The 21,885-nt window shown below is 45.1% G+C and overlaps 1 protein-coding gene, 1 long non-coding RNA gene and 1 other non-coding gene across 5 annotated transcripts; 1 reads left to right on the top strand and 2 right to left on the bottom strand.

The window, feature by feature from the left end:
- Positions 1–6,040: 6,040 nt before the first annotated feature.
- Positions 6,041–10,736, bottom strand: LOC123138090 (uncharacterized). Of its 3 annotated transcripts, none has more exons than XR_006468862.1 (4): positions 10,244–10,736; positions 8,553–10,132; positions 7,176–8,482; positions 6,041–6,485 (listed from the first exon to the last, which is right to left on the bottom strand). It is a non-coding gene; the product is annotated as an uncharacterized lncRNA (long non-coding RNA). The 3 variants fall into 3 exon arrangements; XR_006468860.1 differs by lacking the exon at positions 6,041–6,485 and having other exon boundaries at positions 6,492–7,442; positions 7,979–8,482; XR_006468861.1 differs by lacking the exon at positions 6,041–6,485 and having other exon boundaries at positions 8,217–8,482; positions 8,553–9,533; positions 9,884–10,132; positions 10,244–10,735.
- Positions 10,737–11,845: 1,109 nt separating this feature from the next.
- On the top strand, positions 11,846–11,973 carry LOC123140432 (U11 spliceosomal RNA). Its single transcript, XR_006469994.1, has one exon. It is a non-coding gene; the product is annotated as a U11 spliceosomal RNA (small nuclear RNA).
- A 547-nt stretch (positions 11,974–12,520) lies between these two features.
- Positions 12,521–15,865, bottom strand: LOC123138089 (uncharacterized). The gene is made up of 6 exons (XM_044557999.1): positions 15,367–15,865; positions 15,191–15,291; positions 14,497–14,594; positions 13,632–13,840; positions 13,477–13,532; positions 12,521–12,893 (listed from the first exon to the last, which is right to left on the bottom strand). Exons 1-6 carry the CDS (start codon positions 15,755–15,757, stop codon positions 12,834–12,836), a joined length of 915 nt encoding a protein of 304 aa, XP_044413934.1. The 5' UTR covers positions 15,758–15,865; the 3' UTR covers positions 12,521–12,833.
- Positions 15,866–21,885: the final 6,020 nt, after the last annotated feature.

Genomic DNA, 21,885 nt, shown 5'->3' with positions numbered 1-21,885 from the left:
AAGACAACTCCAGCGCACGATTTTAAACGGACATCCATTTTGCCCGGATTCTATCTGTTTGGATAGGCCAATGGGGTCGTGTGCGGCCCTGTCTTGGAATGCGTCGGCCGTGCGTCCAACACGCGGACGCATTGTTTGGCCCCGTCTTGTCCGCATCATTTTTCAAAGGCCAATATTTGAAAGCACGCCCAAGTACAGGCCAGCAGCCCTAGTTCACGCTAGCAACACAACTAGCGGCCACTACACGTCCTCGCGGGCAACACAGCCAGCGGCCACTATACGTCCTCGCTGGCAACACAGCCAGTGGCCACTACACGTCCTCCGCACGTGGGCGGTGCGGAGCTCGGGGGAGCGGAAACTGAGGCGGGCCGGGACAGCTGTGATGGATGCCCTGTAGCCCGAGTCAGGTGGGGTGGCTGCCGCCGCGGATGCCGTTAGATCGCGGCGGGCCCACGGTGCAGGCGGAGAGGAGCAACAGTGGTCTCATCGTCACGTGTTGGTTAAGGGCAGTGACAGTGAGAGATCAGATCGCCGGGCGGCGTCACTTGTCTCGGGACTCGGAGCGTCAACCATGGCTGGAGAGGTACACTAACCAAACCATGGAAAATGAAGTCGTAAGAGCATCTACAGCCATACGCCTCAAATCCGTTTCACACGTCTGGGCGGGGCGCCTGGTCATTGTCCGGTCACGATTTTTTGATCCAGAAGACCCCTCAAACCGCCCGACCCAGCCCACGCTGGCCCACCCCATCCGACATAACATCCACCCTATCCGCTTGCCGGACCAAACCCTAGCCACTTCACGAGATTATGCCCACTTCACTCCTCTCCCCTCCACTTCCCTCCGCCACCCAAGCTCGTCTTCGGCTCCTACCGGCCGTCTCCGACATGACGGACAGCGGATCCGAGTCCTTTACCTTCATATTCGTCGGCCCCGAGTTCATCCCACGCGGTTCCGAGGAGGAGATGGCCGTCCGGCTTGCGCTCCGTCGCGCCTGGGAGGACGTGTAGCGACCAGACCTCAAACGGTTAAGTCTCTGTGCATCAGTGTCATCCCTGGATCGATAATGCTGACACACACAGTACTCGAGGAATTATAACAGAGTTTCAATCACACACTTATTACATCGAGTCCTCATAAAGAGTATGATTACACAAAAAACTAGATAATTGCGGAAGTTTCGAAGGTAAATGAGTCCATCGACTCCAACGACATATTTGAGTGCAAAACAATGACCTATCGCACCTTATTCGCCGTCTGAGTAGTCTGCAACATAAGACGTTGCAGCCCGAAACGGCTCAGCACATGGAATATACTGGCATAGTTACACTGTAAAGCAATTGAAATGCAAGAACTATATGTACATGCAATATTTGGCTGGTGGAGGCTGTAAGTTTCATGGTTTTGCATAAAGTTAGTTTTTCCCTACAACAAAGGAATGAATTTATTTAACTACTCCATGTTGCCCAATATCTGAGGAGGTAACCCCAACTCAAATCCCAATTAAAAGTATCATCATTAACCCAATTCAAATTAATTAAAGTAACGTGATGAGATCACATCAATAGATTCAAGTACTAGATACTCAAAATGTCCATAACCGGGGACACTTCTAACCATGATTAGTTTATACACTCTGCAGAGGTTTGCGCATTTTTCCCCACAAGACTCGACCGCATCCATGATCGGATGCTCGAGACATAGCCTTTCTGAAGCATTAACTATCTACTCCGGGTAGACAGTACCACCTACATCCCTCTACATTTGCTAGTCTAACTCTTCAAGAGCTCACGCAACTTACTCAACTATGTCAGAGTCCCTAATGGCTTGTGGCTGCACACGAAAGTTTCTAGCATGAATAATCTTATGATCCCTTTGAGCCTGTGTGGCATTCCGTAGGATAATCACACGGGTACTCTAGGATTTCCAAAAACAGGCAACATTGGGTTCCCCAGGTGCCTCAACCAATCCACCCAGATGTATATTAAAGTTGCCACCTTAATGTCATTCATGTTTAAATAACTCTCAAACTTCCATGTGTGAATCATGATCCAATCCCTGCCTACTAGCATGGCTAAGCAATATTAAGCATAACGTATATTCCTGGGGTGATCAAAAGGTATTAGGTTCCTACCTCAAACACTACAACCAAAACCACAGATTCCCAATCCTACTCATGCAAATATTCGAGGAGCAATACTAATGCATAGTAAAAATTGGGTATAAAAAAGTATGATCAAAGTGTAACTTGCCTTGCTGACGATCTGCAAACTCTAGAGATTCGTGGTAACAAGCTTCGCACTCCGGGTAATCTAGCGTAGACAAACAATAGCATATATAAGCAATCACTCAAACGAAACACGAGAAAAAACAAGAAAAGATCCAAATCGAACACGAAACAAACAAATGTCTTAAACTAACAAGATTCAAAACCTAACAGCAATATTATCATGTGCATTAGATCTTAGCAGTAGGTACAAGTGATTAGCTACGATTTGCAAAAAGATTCAACTCAAACGGAGCAACGAAACTCAAAATACGAACGAAACAAGTTCGTTTACTAATCTGGACTAAACTCAAAATTTTCTAGTACCAAAATCATGTTCAAGTTGGTTAACTGGAAAGAACAGAACGATACGAAGATTTAGGCGCTGGTTTCATCTAATTCGGATAAACGAGTAAGAAGTTATGCTAGTTTAAAGATCAAGGCTAAATCACGATAAAAAAAATAATCGCGGATAGGTTCCTGGCCGAAAATAAAATAAAAAGAAAAATACTAACGAACGAACGTTCACTAACGGACACAAATGGGTGAAAACGTTCGCTAACAGTGACGTTCGAGTGAACGCTCGCTAATTAGCGAACTCCGAAAATAAAACCGATCTGAACCGGTCTAACGAAAAACCCAAAAAAATTGGGCGGCGGTTCGGCGGTTTTATCAGTCCTCGAAAGAAAAACCGGCGACGGGGTTCGGGCGACGGTGGCGTCGGGGGCGCGGGGCGAGGCGGGGCGAGGCGACGGCAGGCGGCGACGACGGCACAGGCGGCGGCAACGGCGGCGACGCGTCGGCAACGACGGCTGCGGCTTGGACGGCGGCGACTGCGGGTTTGGCGGGGTGGGGCGGCGGTGGCGGTGGGTACTTATAGGAGGCGGGGAGGTGCCTTGGGCGAGGGGTGGCCCGACGGGAGTCCGAGCCGGACTCCCTCGGCATCCGTGCGATGGCGGGAGTCTCCCGCTCGGGAGGAAGGCAGCGGCGACGCGGGCTGCAGCCCGGCTCCGCTGGGCCTTCGCTCCAGTCGGGCGACATAAATTGTTTTTTTTTAATAATTTCGCCCAAAGAAAATTCATAGTAAAATATAAAAAAAATCTAAAAATGCCAAAAACAATTTTCACTGCCTAAATAAAAAATTTAGAACAAAGTGAACAGTTTTCTGGCATAAGAATGCAATTTTCAAAAATGCATATTTTTCTTATTCAAATAAAATAGCAAATAAATACCAAATAAAATCAGAAATTGATTTTAAAATTCTTCATCCAATATTTCTCTTAATTTGGAGAAGTCATATTATCTTCTCTCATTTATTTTTAATATTAGAAATAATTGAAGATAAAAATAATAAAATCAAATTGATCCTTTATTCAAATTTGAAATAAATCCAAATATGAATTTTGTGAAACCTCCAACTCTCTCCTTGGGTCCTTGAGTTGCTTAACATTTCTAGGATCTCAACCAAATGCAAGAAAATAAACATGATATGCATATGATGATCTATGTATAACATCCAAATTAAAAATTGAAATGTTACAGGACGCCCGTGCACGACTGCGCTCGGACTCCATCCGTCGAGAATCAATTGCGTCCGCCCAAATGGCGCATGGATCCGGCGCTAGGTCGTCCGTAGCTGCCTCGTCGGAGGCCGTGCGATCTATCTGGCGTCTGAATGCGCTGGCGGACACGCAACCCCTCCGGTGGCGCGCCGATATTGAGGACGCACCATCATCCCACAAGGCCATGGCATGGCGTGCCCGCCGTGCAAGGCACCGAGCGGGGAGGTGGTGACAGCCCTCGCGGCGACGGATGTCAGCAAGGCGGAGTCGCATTCTCTGACGCTCCGTATGGCGCATCAGTCCGGGCGCCGCAACCGCGTCGCGGTGGACTGCTACGTCTTGAGCTTGCATTGGTTTTTCTTGAAGAGAAAAGGATGATGCAGCAATAGTAGCGTAAGTATTTCCCTCAGTTTTTTAGAACCAAGGTATCAATCCAGTAGGATACTCCTCAAAAGTCCCACGCACCTACACAAACAAACAAAGAGCTCGCAACCAACGCAATAAAGGGGTTGTCAATCCCTTCATGGCCACTTGTGAAAGTGAGATCTGATAGAGATAGTATGATAAGATAAATATATTTTTGGTATTTTATAATATAGATTGGAAAAGTAAAGATGTAAATAAAAATAGATTGAAAGCTTATATGATAAGAGATAGACCCGGGGTCATAGGTTTCACTAGTGGCTTCTCTCAAGATAGCATAAGTATTACAGTGGGTGAACAAATTACTGCCGAGCAATTGATAGAAAAACGAATAATTATGAGATTATCTAGGCATGATCATGTATATAGGCATCATGTCCGTGACGAGTAGACCGACTCCTGCCTGCATCTACTACTATTACTCCAGACATCGATAACTATCCAGCATGCATCTAGAGTATTAAGTTCATAAGAACAGAGTAACGCATTAAGAAAGATGACATGATGTAGAGGGATAAACTCATGCAATATGATATAAACCCCATCTTTTTATTCTCGATGACAACAATACAATACGTGCCTTGCAACCCTTATTGCCATTGTGTAAGGACACCACAAGATTGAACCCAAACGGGTAATATAATAGCATGGAACAATCAAAAATTATAGATACGTTGGAGACATATCATGGACGTCGTCGGCTCATCCCCGGATGGATCCGCCATCGATATGACGTCCACCGGCACCCAACGAGTTCCGGGCTCCGACGAGAAAGAGTAGGGCATGGGAGACGGTGATGCCTTGAATCCGTGAGCCGGCTCGTGTCCCGTGCTCTATCCTACCTTGCCGGCGACTGGACACACACTCTGAGGGGCGCAGCCAGCCGCAGGACATGGCAAGGGAGGAGCCGGGCGGGCGGGAGCGGAACCAAACGAAGCTTCCGTCAAAGATCGATGTGTTGCATGTAATAATATGGATTTGAGGTGTCCGGATGTGAAATGTGTTTTTTAGAGATGACTGGTGCCAATTTCGGGTGTACATGCTCTAGTCTCAAGCAAGAGAACGATGTAGACTCCTCCATTGTGGCAAGCGATGCATGTTGATGAGTAGTACGTACAAAGACTTACTAAGCACTGGAGCTACAACAATACCTCCTCCTCTAAAGAAAAAGGTAGGGTTCTTCCTCTCCAGTGGTCCTAGGATTATGGGGGCACGGTGGATCTCGGCAAAGACCGGCGGAAGGGCTTTGTTGTTAGTCGTTTCTTTTAGTGTTGGTAGGGTTTGTGTCTGCTCAGGAAGGTGAGACAACGACAGCTCCTGAAGATAGAATAAAAGTCTTCCGCCTAGCCCCCGTTCCGACGATGCGTCTAGCATTGTTGGTGGGCATGTGGATGTGTGTCTTCGGCGAATTTATTTTTGGTGGATTTGCTCGGATCTTGTTGTTTTTCGTCTACGTTCGTGTGTCTTCGAGTTGGATCCTTCTGATCTACGTTATTCTTCATCGTCGGCGGTTGCTATTCTGGTGCGCTGATCTTATTGGGTCTTAGCACGACGACTTTTCAACTGTCTACTACAACAACTTGTGCCCGACTCCGGCAATTGAGGGGCGATGACGACGTCGCTAGGCGGTCTATGGATCTGGATGTAATTATTATTATTATTGATGTTCGTTGTACTGCCAGATTGAACATAAATAGATAAAAGAAATTATATAAAAAAAAGGAAAAAAAGAGAGAGCAGTACGTACGTAGATGGATGGTCGCGGTCAGCGTATAGCTGCGCTGGTTTTCACATGCACAACGGCGAGGCGCTCCGAAGAGAGAAAGGCAGATGACACTACAGATCACTAGTTGAATGCCCGTGCGTTGCCACGGGCTAACAGGTGATCTATCGCAAGGCCATTCAACTTCAACGCTTCAGTCATTGAGTCATTTGTTACCGCACTACAAATCCTCCTATGTTTTCTTCAAGTTCGTAGAATTGTCGTAGTCATTCGCATCATCCCTGACTTACATCCTAATTTCTATCATCCCTAACCTACGAACAAACAAATAAACAAATGAATATATCATCAGTCACACCGCTTCAGCTATTACATTTTCACCTTGCTCCAAATCCATATGCCTTTTGTGTAACTCGCCAAATTGTCATAGTCATTCCCATCGTCCCTAACTTCTAATGGCTTGCAGCATTGTCATCCACTTCTTCTAAGTCATGACAAATTCAACAATCCCTAAAACAATTTAGCAATGTCGTACATTAGAAATTGCAAAGTCCTCTCCTTTTTTTAGCATTGCATTAGAGCTCATTGTTCCACTCATATAAATCCTCCTACCTCAAGGTTAGAATAAAGACTTTGATGATGAGATTTATGTATTTATTCATAACACAATTAATTAAAATATAAGAACTGTGATTGCTTTTCACTAAAATAAGGCACCAAATAAGCCCCGCTCGATTGAGAGAATCATTGAGGGAAGGCACCAAATAAGTCCCGCTCGATTGAGAGAATCGTTGAGGGCAGCAATGCCAAACATGGCTTGAAGCTTTTGTTTTTTAAAATAGTAATTTGTAAGAAAGTCAAAAAAATCTGAAACTTTTTGCAAACAAAGTAGATTTATTGTTGCACTCGTATAAAAACTTTCATGAAGAAATGACTTTCATGTTGTTGTGGGCGTAAAAAATGAATTTGTCGCTATATACTGTACTGTTGACGCTATTGTCAGGGAATATATATCATTTTTGTCAAGATTTTTTCAGGGAATATTTTATTGCAGAACATTTTTGTACGCCATAAAGTTTATTGGGAAAAGTTTTGGAATATTTTGAATTTTTCTGAAATTTTTAAAAATAAAATATGTAACCAGGTGTAATTACCACCATGTTCCAAAGCGTATTTTCCCTTGAAGTTGCCGATACAAACCTCACAGTCCAAGGAAGAATCCACCAACCATGCGCATATGATGATGCTGTCCGCCTCGACCACAACTGCTGCACAACCTCCTCTGGCAGCCATCAGCAGTGTACCATGCCCACCTCGCAGCTCTCCTCAAGCTCATACCGCACTTGGCTCTTGGACCAGAACACTGCCGTGGGAGGTGGCTCACGTCTGCATAGATAATTGATGTCTTGCACACCTTGATCCAAAAGTTTGTACCCACCCATTGGCAGTGAATGCAAAACCAGTGAGCTGCTCACAGAAATACTCAACCATATGGTTCCTCTATCAAATACATATCAACCCAACTAAATGTAGAATCAAACATTGTCAATTATAAGAAAATAACATTGATTTTCTCAAGCATGGCACAAAGTTTTGTTAACACTAAACATTATTAATAGAAGGATGTTGACCTCAGGTTGTCCATGAAGAAGCACAGCAATGTCAAGCTATTCTCTGATCTTAGCAACTTTGCTAATTTCCTAATTAATGGCACTGGTGTGCTCCTCCTCGGAGATCATTAACTCTTTTTTATTTTTCAATGTTAGAAAAAATATAACTACCAACAAAACAACCATCCTCTTCTTCCCGACACAAGAGCTACGCAAATCTGACAAGAAACTAAAACTCTTGTACTGATCAGTAATGGTAGTTACAACCTAATGGGTTTTTATACTGGACTTAAGACAACTGCAATTTAATTTAATTTGAAAAAAGATTCGCATATAAGATAATTACTTTCCTATGGATTGCTCAGAATATAATGGGGATAGTCTGATGCTTACCGCTCGCACACCCGCTTGCCCCGCTCAGAACCTGGACTGGCTGGCAGACTGGTATCTGGATGGTTTTCACTCCACGCTCGCCATGTACAAATGATGTATATATGTTTCCATCTTGTAATACAGGATGGGTGGTCGATACACCGTTCAGTTATGACTTGTTCAATGTTCATGCAATTGACTCTGGTAAGAACATATTTGACTTACGGTTTTAACTTTTAACAGAAAGGAACACCAAAAATAGAATCGTACAACTAACTGATATTTCTTGGCACGAACCACATATTTACATAGCAATAGAGATTCAGATTCAAGTTGTAGCCTTGAACATAATCTTTGATGGGCTCGCACCTCCTGACCATTGACAGAACTTGTTCATAAGGTGGAAGGCTGCAGCTACTTCTGCACATATATTTACAAGATACAGAGCATATATTATCTCTCCGCCGTTGTCTATGTCGAGATCATAGCCCGTGTTGGCAAATAAGATCCTTGAACACTGAACACCTAATAATTTGTGCAATATGAGTTCAATATTAACTTGTGGAATTGCAAAGTTGAATGGCTGGCAACATACCTGACTTGTCAGTCGTCATTTCAAAATTCTTGTGATCTTATGGATCGAAAGTGTATGTACCAACCAACATCGCATAAAGGAAGGGCCCACATCCACACATCATCTATTGCCATCCAAAGACAAATTAGTAGTGCTTCAGCAAATAAAACATAAAATATTTAAACGGTTGCGCCTAAAGACTATGCACAAATCATGCCAACAAAAGGTGGATGTAAGATTCGGAAAGCAAGTAAAGCTTTTATGGCCTAGCAAAATGAAATAATCAGGCAACATATGGCAGAGTATGCATGGGATGGTTTAAAGCAGAAAGAGAATGGATTATACCTTGCGACCATATTGATGAGAAATATATGCCAGAGTCCCAACAGTTGATGTTGTTTGGAATGATGAACCAATGTGGAAGTCCATTAACATACAGTTGCAAGATATACACTTCTCAGTTAACCTTCAGTAATTATTTTGCTGATAGTGGAACTCGGTCCATTGATTGTTTCGTAAGGAAAACAGAAAAATAAATAAATAATTTTGCTGGGTTCATTCTTGCTCACGATAGTCACGATTCTTTAAAACAAACGTCTGCATTCAAATGAGAGCTATACACGACAACCCTGTGTGTACGCAAATATTTATATTTTCTTCTCACATTCGGCCCAGCTAACCTTGTCATACTAATGCATATCCATGGTGGCAAGAAGAAACGATATTCATATCAGGAAGGTCATAAATAGACATGCATGTGGTGTCCTTGAACAACTTTAGCCATGTTTCCATCAGAACAGGGAATAAAAACATCACCTATGACAGAAACAAGATAGTCCAGGGCTTCCATTTGGGTTGTGAATTTTTTGGAAGAGGTGTAGTTCACCATCAGATAAAGGCATCCTTGTGCACATACGCTATGTTAGGGAACTTTGTATTCGATGCAGTTAATCTTTTTTACCATCATAGATTTCACCTAGAGCAATACATATCCGAGTGTGCCTGGGGAAACCAAGAGCTTTCATCACTAATGTTGTTCTTCTACAGGTATAAGTACAGTGTGTTGCTACAGAAGAAATAAAAATCAAATCACAATGACAAACAACATGGTAGAGATAACTGGCTTCATTCTCTGGCTCTGTTATGCAAAAGGTTTTGAGTGGATTAACAGAGCAGGCTCCTGACATGATAAAATTAGCCATAAGTAAAAACGTTTAGAAGCCCTCCAATTGACCATTGAAAATCTCCTTTTTGAAGATGTCGAGCGTATGTATGTGGAATTCTTGCTCTCTTTCTCCACTCCCAAAATATTACTGCATGCAGGCCAAGTTATTGTGGGGATTAATGCTAACCTTGGTTTCCTCTGACTCAAAGAGTCAAACTCTTTAGGATTTCCATGCACTTTGGATTCAGAACCAACAAGGCTACATGGAGAATCGCCAACAAGATCCAAACTGAAAGCTTCCCGGCATACCAGTGACCACCGCCAAAATTTACCCAATCTTATAATGGAGAGGACAACTTATTAGTGGAGTGGATTTGGATGTGTCACTGATGCGTGCACCGCACAGTCACAGTCACCACCAATAGTTAATGTGATTCTACAAGGAACAGGCAAGAGAGCAATCATGTGAACAAGCAGGAGATCGAGCAATCATGTGAACAAGCAGGGGAGCAATCACGTAAGGTACGATCCTATGATCGTTACTTACTTTTGATGCCATCAGCTTGCTCCCTGATGATTGAAGTGATGTTGACCATTGTGGCCCTCGCCGCCTCTCCTTTTGATCCAGGACGTCTCTGTGCCAAACTAAAGGCCTTCATAGCGGTCAACGGTCCCTGCAAGCCGGCGATGGTGGTGGCGTACGTTGATTTCTTCTCGTTCGCCATTGCCGCATGTAGCCCAAAAGATGGGTCGGCGCCGCCATCAGATGGGCTCAATAAGGGGATCGACCTAGGCTGTTGCGATAGCGGAGGCGAGCAGATCGTACAAGGGCGGCGTGCATGGGCTGCGCGACGGCGACCGAGACGGGCGGCGGACGGCAATGGAGATGGGCAGTTCATCGGGGCAGATAGTGTGGGGGCGGCAGCGGCGGCGGCGATTTTCTCACGAGATCGAGGGGAGGGATCGGGAGCGAGAGGTGAGGGAGACTGCGAGAGGGGACGTGGGACGCGAGTGGGTCGTGGTCGTTTTTTTTAAAATCGCGTTGAGGAAGGCTGCGAGGGAATGTGGGCTGCTCCTGCGATTTTTTCTAGCGGGGTCGTACGAGAAGGAGGTTAAACCATCACGACGTTCGATAAGTTCGATTTTCCTTTAATAGTAGAGATTTAATAGTAGAGAATAATGATCAGCTGGTGATGGCGCTGCCAGTTGGGGATCCGATCCATTTGCCTTTCGGTGGTGGGCAACGAACGAGGACCATGGATACATACATGCATTCATTCTCCGATGAATTTGGCCAGCGTTGCAGGGTTGACCTTGCCATTCCATCATGCATAAATTGCAAATCGGAAAAGGTCAAGGGACGGCATGTGAATGCGTGCACCGCACCGGCCGCTCAGTACCTGTTCGGTTGCGGTTGCGGTTGGGTGTTGCCTCCCTCATCTTCATGTGCAGCACCTGCATGGAGCGGGGTTGGAAGAACACGGCACGGGGTGCGTGGCAATGGAGATGCCGCCAGCATGCATGTAATGCATACATCGAAAGTCCAGATGAAGATGCCAAGGCAGCTAGCGGCTAGCATGAAGCAAACGAGGCAACGGCCCTCAGAGACTGACATCAGGGGACCCCTTCTTTTTCCTCTAATCATCTTCCAGTACCAGAACACTCACGAGCTGTCCACACTTGCGAGTCTTTTGTCCAAGGGGTGCACAGAGCCTTGGGACCATTCAGCCGTTCCAAAATCTCAACGTGCACGTGAACGAGAGGTACAGTGTAGTACGAGACATAGTAGTTTCACGCCCTACTCTGCGGAAGCTGTGCTTGTCTCTACTGTTTCTTATCATTTTTTTAAGAGAGAAACAGTGCGTGGTTTACACTGTACTCTGCGACGCGCTTGCTGAAATTTTTTACCCATGCGTGGCGTGATTTTCGCGACAAGAAGCATTATCGTGGGCCGTCCTTCCAATTTGGGGGGATGAAACATCGTGCGGCCCATCATGGAGAGAGGTCGGCCCATCATCACCCGACCGAGCTGGGATGCTGGCGCGGCGGAGGCGCGGAGCGCTGCTGAATAATCCCACATCGGGGAGGGAGCGAGTAGCGCGGGCAGGGGAAGGGTACAAGTAGGAGGGGAATGGGACGTCTAAAACTCAAAAAGGGTCGGTTGGCTATGTATGCCACGTCCATCCTTAGCTGATGGGTGCTGTATGGCTATCAAGACATATGGCCGACATAATTTGTGGGAATCAATAGGGTTGGCCCGTCATGGCCGACCCTCCATACCTAATAAAGACCAAATATTTCAAGCCTATAATCGTGGTCGTGATAACATGGTTGCCATCCATACCTAATTGTTAATCTCAAATGTTCAAACTCGATTGTAGTCGTCGAGACAACGTGGTTGCAACGCAGAATCATCAATAGTGTCTTAACAAATAGTGCTACAGTATTCGATATTTCGTCTCTGAAATCTACTTTAAGAATTTCAAACTTTCTCGCAGGCCTGAATTTTATCGTTTTTGTTGAGAGCTCTTCAAATGTCGAAACTTCATCACATTTGGCACGGACATCAAGCACACACTCATCTTTCACCACAAAATAATTCGTTTTTTTGTTGTTGTTGCTATTTTCAGTGATATTACTGTTTATGTCTGGGGCCTGGGAGCCAAAACGCCGGTCCGTCAGTTTTTGCCAACGCATTTTGGTGAAGATTTTATTTGGGAAACAGGGGATCTTCATATTTGAGAGTTTTCGATGGAAGTTTTACAAACTCTTTCAATTCGAACAAAAACACTATGGTCGCTTCGACAACAAGGATCAGCCTCAGTGCAGAATAAAAATGGAATCTTATTTCACATGAGAAGTCAATCCGGGCTTAATTTTAGTTCACCGCACTCTTGAGGAATATAACAGTGTAGGAAGAATAGAGAACACCCTAGTAGAAACAAAAAGGAATGCCATAGCAGGGGTACCAGTTTTCTAGACTTCAATCACAACAAGAACAGCATTTGCTTCAACGGGACACGGCAAAGATGCAAACATTCCAATGTACAGCGGCAGCTGGGACTCGGTAGCTGCGCGCCAGCGCCTTCATCAACATCAAAGCCATCTCTGTAGACTCGGGAAGGCATCACATATGATCAGAGCAACTCCTTCGCATTTTCTGCCTTCTTATCCTCGTCACCATCACTCTCTAAGCCCTGCAGAAGCACGGAGCTGATGTTAGCATCAACCATACAGATGTAACGACAATATCTTATATGCCTTAAGCATGTCGAACACACATGGAAGTGATACACAGCATTTCAAGGGACACCTAAGAAGCCTAGTGGTAGAGCACTAAGCTTCCAGCTGTTAAAGCAATAGATTCAATTCAAGCCCCCACTAAGGGTCGAGCAGTAATCTGGAAGTCAAAGATTCAATTCAAGGGACACCTAAATAGCCTGGTGGTAGAGCACTAAGCTTCCAAAGCAATAGATTCAATTCAAGCCCCCACTAAGGGTCGAGCACTAATCTGGAAGTCAAAGATACGTGGTGCCACCTGCAAATGCTTTTATTGTACACCACAGCATAACAAGAAACGTGTACAGACAATAGAATGATCACCACACCTCACATCGGTAGTAGCACGAGAACAAGGAATTCCAAATGTACAATGTCTTGTCCAATACGGTTACCGCACATTAAAACTACATTCCATGGGTATGAAACACTAGAACCAATACCATCTTATAAGCTGTGGCTAGTGACGGTATCTATTTGAAGGGAAGCAGGTGTACTTACTGAGGCACCATCTATCTTATCAAAGTCATCGTCTAGCCCATCATCGTCGCCAGCATCTGCAAGTGATGACACAAAAAATAAATCACATACAAGAAATGCAGCAACATGTAGCAATTAATTGGATAGGGTCAGGTGCAAGTAAATGAATAGCGTACCAGGACCCTCATCATCACTGCCTAGATCTCCAAGAAGAAATACATCCAGATCCTGCTCTCGATTTGATGAGGTAGATGTCTTGCTTGGCACCTTCGTGTCTTTCTGTTCTGAAGTTGTAGCTTGTGAGGTCTGTGATATTTCCTTCTGGGCAACCATTTTGTCCTCCTCGGCTTTCACTTTCAGCTCCTCAAAATATTTGGTCTCGTAACTATTTGAGTTACATTTCAAGTCAATAAGTTATAGAGGATCAACACTAGTGCCTAGTGTGCAAGAAAATTATGCTCAAACTAACACATGTAGCATTATAGCACTTGGAAAGCAAACCATTTTGAGCTTAACTAGAAAAACATCGACCCTGGTTACATGAGGCAAGTCAAGTTTGTTATAAGCCCAAAATAGTGGAACAAACCAAATAATCACTGCTTGTAACATAATTCATTTATCATATACAAGTGTTCTATTGGGTTACTGAATCATGGAATTTCACAGACTAAATAATCATCACTGGGCAATCAAAATATTATTATTTAGTTCCTTCAACAAGTGCGAGACCAAGGATAAATGACAAACCCTCCAGATTCTAGAAATAAAAAGATTGTTCCAATCCCAATATGCAAGATCCTACAGGTTGAATTGGAAACAACAAACTTTGACAAATAATTCTGGCAGAATATCTATTTTGTGTATTCTGAAGAAATAATCAGTCCAAACTATCTAAGAGGTGGCAAATGTGGCAATGTAGCATCCATTCTGTTAAGACAAACGTATGATGCAGAAGTTTGACCCATGTTGACCAATGACCACAATATGTATTAGGATTACATAGCATGAGCTAACATGAAGCAAGAAGAGTAGAAGACTTACGGGGTTACATAGTTGTTTACTAGCAAGAAATAAATTCGCCAGAATTTACGCTCTTTCATGTATCTTGGGCACAGCTCATATCTGAACTTTGAAATTTCCTGAACATAAGATAGCACTACTCAATAAAATTTTGCCAAAATACAACATTAGAGACTCAACACAAAAAATTAGTATGCAGGCTAACAGGATAATAAATTAATAGCCCAACAGAGCCTCAGCGAACTGGACCAGCAGTTAACTTGTAGCAACAAATAACAGAACAGAGATCTTATTGAACTATAATCCTAAAGAAGACAAGGTCATGGCAAACCATTTTATCTAGTAGTACATTCTGATTCATGCAAAGTAGGAAACACAAATACCATAATTGACATTCCCCGAGTGTTGATAAGTCAGTATGTACTAATTATTCAGTTAGCTCTAAGCCTCTAACCGTCAAACCAATCGAAAATCCATCTATTGTCCAGAATAACAATCACTCTAATACTCTAAATTATTTGAAATTAAAAACATAGTTTTCACCCTTTTTCTGATCTCAATATACACATCTAATCAGATTTGGAAGCAAAACAGAAGTATGTGTGTCTGTTCATACGTGCATTCACCGACAGGCCATACATCGAGCCACATAAACCCAATCTCCCATGGACATACATGCATTAAACCCCACTGAAATGGTTAATCGAGACAAAACCTTGACGGCCGAGAGGACGAGAGTGGCGTGCCTAGCCTGCCATTCGTTCAGATCCTGACGCACATTCGACACCGTCGGCACATCAGACATCTCCGGCTCATCTGCGCAACCAAAATCGTATTATCAGTCAATCCAGCGCCTCGAATCCCCTAAACCCAACCATGAGTGAACCGCACCTTGCAAGGGGAAGTCGCGGAAGGTGCTTATGGTCATGCCGTTGACGAACTCGCGGAGGTCGTCGGTGATGCCGTAGCGCTCGAGCTCGGCGGCGTCGGGCTCCGACTCGGCCGCGGAGGGGAGGGGCGAGATCGCGGGGATGGGCGGGATGGAGGGGACGGGGATGTCCGAGGCGAGGTGCATGATCTGGCCGGCGAGGAGGTCGGCCTGCTTGGTCGCCTCCGCGGCCATCTCGCGGGACTTGATGGCGGTCTCCGAGAAGATCTCCTTGGACTTCTTCGCCGTCTCCGACACCAGCACCGACGACCGCTTGGCCGCCTCCAGCGACAGCTCCTGCGACCGCTTCGCCGCCTCGCCGGCGAAGGACCGCGCCCTCTCCCAGAGATCCATCGCGCTTGGGAAATTCTACAAGGCTCGGTGTCGACTCACCGCCGTCGACTTCGCTGACGTCGGTGTGGGTTTTGGTTTTTCTTTTTCTTTTCATTGACAACTCGGTGTTGCTTCAGAAGTGGGAAGATATTGGATATTTTGCGAATCCTCCCTCTTTAGCTGTGATAATTAGGGGCAATCCTTTCTAGTTTTTCTTTCTTTCTAAATGGCAATCCTTTCTAGTTTTTCTTTCTTTCTAAATGGCAATCCTTTCTAGTCGAAGTACTAGATTGCTACCCAACGCCGAGTGCTAAGAGCAACTCCAACGCGCCAACCCAAACAGATGCCCATTTCGTTTGTTTTTTGTCCGTTTAGATCGGCTACCCGCTCATCGTCCATCTATGTTGGAGCGGTGCACTCAATCCTTGTCCTCACATGAAACAATTTAAACTTAGAAAGTGACCGCGGCCAGAGATCATGTGGCCATCGTTCAGAGTTCTCGCCGGCAGCCACGCCAACGGCCGACATACATGCTAGCCTAAAAAAATCATAGTTCATGTTGGCGCACTTACCAGCGGCTAGCACACATACCAACACACAAAAATGGGTTGGAGTTCAACCACGCCTTTCTCGGTCATGGTCATACCGGCACACTTGTTGGCATAAAAAAAAGATGACGCTCTCCGTCATAGGTCAATCATCAAGCTTGAGCATGTCGGTCTGCATCTTCTCCAACCAAGGCCCCTTCCTCGGGGACACCGTGCTCAAGTCCACCTTCATGATCTCCACCCCTTCACCATGCAAGCGAGCTCCTCTTCTTTTGCTTTGGTCTTGGCTTTGGTAGCCTCGATCTTGAGCATCTTCGCTTGCGTCCCGGCCTCCATCTCAAGCTTCTTCGATTGCATCTTCGCCTCCATCTCGAGCTTCTTCCTTTGTATCTCCATCTAAGCCTTCATTTGCTCTTCTTTGTCTTGCCAACACACTCTTCCCTTGTATCCTTTTGGGTCATCATGCATTCCAAAGTTGATTGCAAGGCAAATGATGCTGCATCACGCTTGTCCCGCCTCTTGGAGTTGGTCTTTCCCCGCGGCCACGACTTCTATTCCTCACCATGCTCCTCGGCGGCTTTCTCCCCTCCATTCTTCCTAAGGGCCGTACATTGCTCCTTGAATTTCTTGTTGCCTTTTATGACCATCCAACAATGGGAGAGAGTGAACGGCTTGTTCCCATGTTGGGACTTGAAAGCTTCAAAAGCTTGAAATGTCTACAATTGAAGATACGAATATGCGCATTGGACATACAAGCATGAAACAACAGAAACGAAGATGGAGAAATGTATACCATGTCTTTGATGTCGGGGCCACTCAATGGACGACCCTCGATGCTCTCAAGGTGGCACAAACTTGTTGCACTCTTATTGTATGACCCTCCAACACTTCGAGAGGGACACCCACCCACGCTTGCTCTCCATCTTGTACATTGCGAACTTCTTGCATTCATGAAATTGGTGATGAACTCTTAGCCAAAAGGTTGATACCTTTTGCTCGGCGCCAATCTTGGGGTATTGTCCGATATCCCTGCAACATTCACAAAGGAGTTTGTCCTCATCCTTTCTGTATGCCCTAGTATGAATGCTTTGGTCCTTCTTTTTGCATTGGCTTTGGAGGTGAGCTCATTGGCAAACAAAGGATCCCCCTCAATGTCCACTTCATCTTCTTCTTCTAGGCCGTAGTCGTCCAGGAACTCATGGGCTTGCGGGAAAGTGTTGCCCATGTGAAAGCACATGTTTACTCCCAAGGGGGGGGGGGGGTTAATGGGAGATTTTTAGAAATTCGCCAAACTCTGATGAATTTGACGAAGATAAGAGTGAAGAAATAGAAACGCAAGGTAACTAATTCATCACAGTAATGGAAAGCATGCATACAAGATACATATGGGTGAAGAACATGCGATCATACAAGAGTACAAGTGTGAGGAAGATGAACTGAAGAAATGAAAAACAACATGATAAAAGTCTTCAGTTCAAATTTCTTCAGAAGGTAGATCACAAATTCTTCAACGGCGGAATAATGTAAGGTAAGGTGGGGAATTTGAAACTAGGTAGGCTCGGTGAAGACACATCGATTTGGTAGACCAGTTTCTGGTTGTTGTATCAACTGTATGTCTGGCTGAGGTGTCTCAGATGAACTCAGACGACACTTAGTCCTCATCGTATTTCTCTTGAGTCAAGGTCACTTAGACCTCGCCCAATCACTCGCAGCAAGTCTTCAAGATAGACTTCCAAAACCTTCATAGACTTGTTCACCGGCACACCACAATGACTCTTGGATGCTCAGAACATGACGCCTAACCGTCTGAAAGAATGACAGTCTTCAAAAGTAACATGTGTCGAATCACACGGATCAATCTCTTCAGTGATGCTCAATCACTTTGGCTCTGGTTGGGTTTTTCCTCACTTGTGATTCTCCCAAAGTCGTTAGAGGATGGGTTGCTCTCAAATGACAAGTGTCAAGTGTTGGAAATATGCCCTAGAGGCAATAATATTTGTATTATTATATTTCCATATTCATAATTATAGAGTTTATATTTCATGTTATAACGGCTATGATCCTGGAATATGTGCTTCAGTGGAAACCTCATATGCACGTGTGGAATAATAAACGGTTAAATAAAAGGTTCCTAGTCTTGCCTCTAGGACTAGCTCAAGTGCTGTTGGTGATCACGTCTTCTGGATCTTAGGATATCATTTAAAGCATTAAATGATAGTCCTAAAACAACTTTGAGATTATGACGTTGGAAGAACAATCTTATTGAATCGACCCAAACTTGTTTGTTGTGAATTGAACTAATATCATATGTATTCAATTGTAATAACACAGTGTTAACGTGTGATTTTGCTCCTTATACCATGAGAGTATCACAGGCACTTCTTACCGTATGATGGGATTTGGGGTTGCTCAAACATCACCTGTAACACGGTGATCATAACGACAACTTACAGGTTTATCGGGAAGTCTGAGAGTGGGATTTGCTCCTTCGAGAGTGGGATTTGCTCCTCCGACGATGGAGAGATATTCTTAGGGCCCTCTCGGTGTGACGACATCAATCATAGTCTGGCCATACACACATGACTTCGTGATGTCTACTACACATCTTATTCTTGTAGACTCGTGTTGGGGCTCCAAGCGCAGAGTTTTGTAGGACAGTAGCAATTTCCCCTTAAGCGGATGACCTAAGGTTTATCAATATGTGGAAGGCGTAGGATGAAGATAGTCTCTCTCAAACAACCCTACAACCAAATACAAGATATCTCTTGCATCCCCAACACACCCAATACAATGGAAAATTGTATAGGTGCACTAGTTCGGCAAAGAGATGGCGATACGAGTGCAGTATGGATAGTAGATATATGTTTTTGTAACATGAAAATATAAAAATGACAAGGTAGTAAGTAGCAAAAGTGAGCACAAACGGTATTGCAATGCTTAGCAACAAGGCCTAGGGTTCATACTTTCACTAGTGCAATCTCTCAATAGTGCTAGCATAATTGAATCATATAACAATCCCTCAACGTGAGACAAAGAATCACTCCAAAGTTCTTATCTAGCGGAGAACATAAAATTGTTGTAGGGTACGAAACCACCTCAAAGTTACCTTTCCCAATCAATCTATTGAGCCATCCCTATAAGTGTCACAGACATCCCAAGAGTTCGTACTAAGATAACACCATATGATATGCATTAACCAACTCTAATGTCACCTAGATACTCCAATGTCACCACAAGTATCCATGAGTTGATTATTCGATATGCATCAAACAACTTCAGATTCGTAATATTCAATGCAACACAAATAACTTCAAAGAGTGCCCCAAGGTTTCTACCGGACAAAGAAAGATGAAAACATGTATCAACCCCTATGCATAGATTACCCCAATGTCACGATAATCCGTAAGTTGAATACCAAAACATATATCAAGTGAATCAATAGAACACCCATTGTCACCATGGGTATCCATATGCAAGACATACATCAAGTGTTCTCAAATCCAAAAAATATTCAATCCGATAATAGTGAAACCTCAAAATTGAAAACTCAATTCATCACAAAAGATAGAGAGGGAGAAACACCCTATGATCCGACTATATTAACAAAGCTCGCGGTACATTAAGACCGAGCCAAAATCAAGAATACAAGAGAGAGAGAGAGAGGAGAGAGAGAGAGAGATCAAACACATAGCTAATGGTACATACCCTCAGCCCCGAGGGTGAACTACTCCCTGCTCGTCATGGAGACCTCCGGAATGATGAAGATGGCTGAGGGAGTCCTGGATTAAGGGGTCCTCGGACAGCCGGACTATATACTTTGGCCGGACTGTTGGACTATGAAGATACAAAATTGAAGACTTTGTCCCATGTCTGGATGGAACTCTCCTTTGTGTTGAAGGCGAGCTTGGCAATTCGGATATGTAGATCTCCTTCTCTATAACCAACTCTGTGTAACCCTAGCCCCCTCCGGTGTCTATATAAGCCGGAGGGTTTAGTCCGTAGAACAACAACAATCATAATCATAGGCTAGCTTCTAGGGTTTAGCCTCTACGATCTCATGGTAGATCAACTCTTGTAGTACTCATATCATCAAGATCAATCAAGCAGGAAGTAGGGTATTACCTCCATCGAGAGGGCCCGAACCTGGGTAAACATCGTGTCCCCTGCCTCCTGTTACCATTAGCCTTAGACGCACAGTACGGGACCCCCTACCCGAGATCCGCCGGTTTTGACACCGACATTGGTGCTTTCATTGAGAGTTCCACTGTGTCGTCACGGTAAGGCTTGATGGCTTCTTCAATCATCTTCAACGATGCGGTCCAGGGTGAGGTTTTCCTCCCCGGACAGATCTTCGTATTCAGCGGCTTCATACTGCGGGCCAACTCACTTGGCCATCTGGAGCAGATCGATAGCTATGCCCTGGCCATCAGGTCAGGTTTGGAAGCTTAAACCACACTACCGACATCCGCGGAGATTTGATCTTCGACGGATTCGAGCCCATGTCAGGTGCGCCGGACTGTCACGATGAGCATGACCTATATCTGCCATCGGACGGTGTTCGGAAGATCACACCTGCGGCTGCCCCGGCCTTCAGTCCGGAGCAGATCGTGCCATCCGAGGACGGGTGGATGGACCCCGCCAAGGAGGCCGCACCCTCAGCGGTGATAGAGCCGAACACTGACCTCGCCTCCTATGAGGCCGGTGTCATCGGACCCACGGACTCGTCTCCGGCTACAGGCTACGAACCGCTTGCATCCGTGCCTATCGAATCTGATTGGGCACCGATCATGGAGTTTACCTCCGCTGATATTTTTCAGCGCTCGCCCTTGGGCGACGTGCTAAACTCACGGAGGTCTCTCTCCTTGTCAGGAGACTCTTGGCCGAACTATGTCCGGCTCGAGTGGGAAGCGGACGACAAAGAAATTCATTCCCCACCCACCATCCACTTCATAGCCACTGTCGATGACTTAACCGACACGCTTGACTTCGACTCCGAAGACATTGACGGTATGGACAACGATGCTGGAGACGAACAAGAACCACCGCCCACGGGGCGCTGGACAGCCACCTCATCATATGCTATATACATGGTGGATACACCAAAGGAAAATAACGTCGAGGATGCAATGAAGGATAATCCCCTCGATAAGCCACTAAAGCGATGACGTAGGCGCCGCTCTAAATCCCACCACAGTAAAAACATCAATAATAGCGTAAGAAAGAATAACACCCCGGTCGACTCCAAAGGAAACGACGACCCCATGGACCCAACAATGGAGCAGGATGAGCCAGGGGACAGTGAACATAGTCCAGAGCAAATGTCCAATGACGGCGATCCCGAGGGTAAGATTCATCAACCTGTCTCCGGAGAGGAGAACAGTCCGGACAACGATGCACTCATCATCCCGGAAAAACATTTGGAACAAGAGAACCTCCAAAGAAGGCTTCTTGCCACCGCGAGGAGCTTGAAGAAGCAGAAGCAAAGGCTTAAGGCCGCGCAGGATACGCTCAACCGTAGATGGAACAAAGTGCTCGACACTGAAGAAAAATACGGTGGTGATCGCCACACAAAGAGCTATCGAAAGCGCAAGCTGCTGCCTG

The sequence above is a fragment of the Triticum aestivum genome, chromosome 6B, assembly GCF_018294505.1.
Source record: "Triticum aestivum cultivar Chinese Spring chromosome 6B, IWGSC CS RefSeq v2.1, whole genome shotgun sequence".
Taxonomy (NCBI): Eukaryota; Viridiplantae; Streptophyta; class Magnoliopsida; order Poales; family Poaceae; genus Triticum; species Triticum aestivum.
This window is presented reverse-complemented; position numbering and strand designations above follow the sequence as displayed.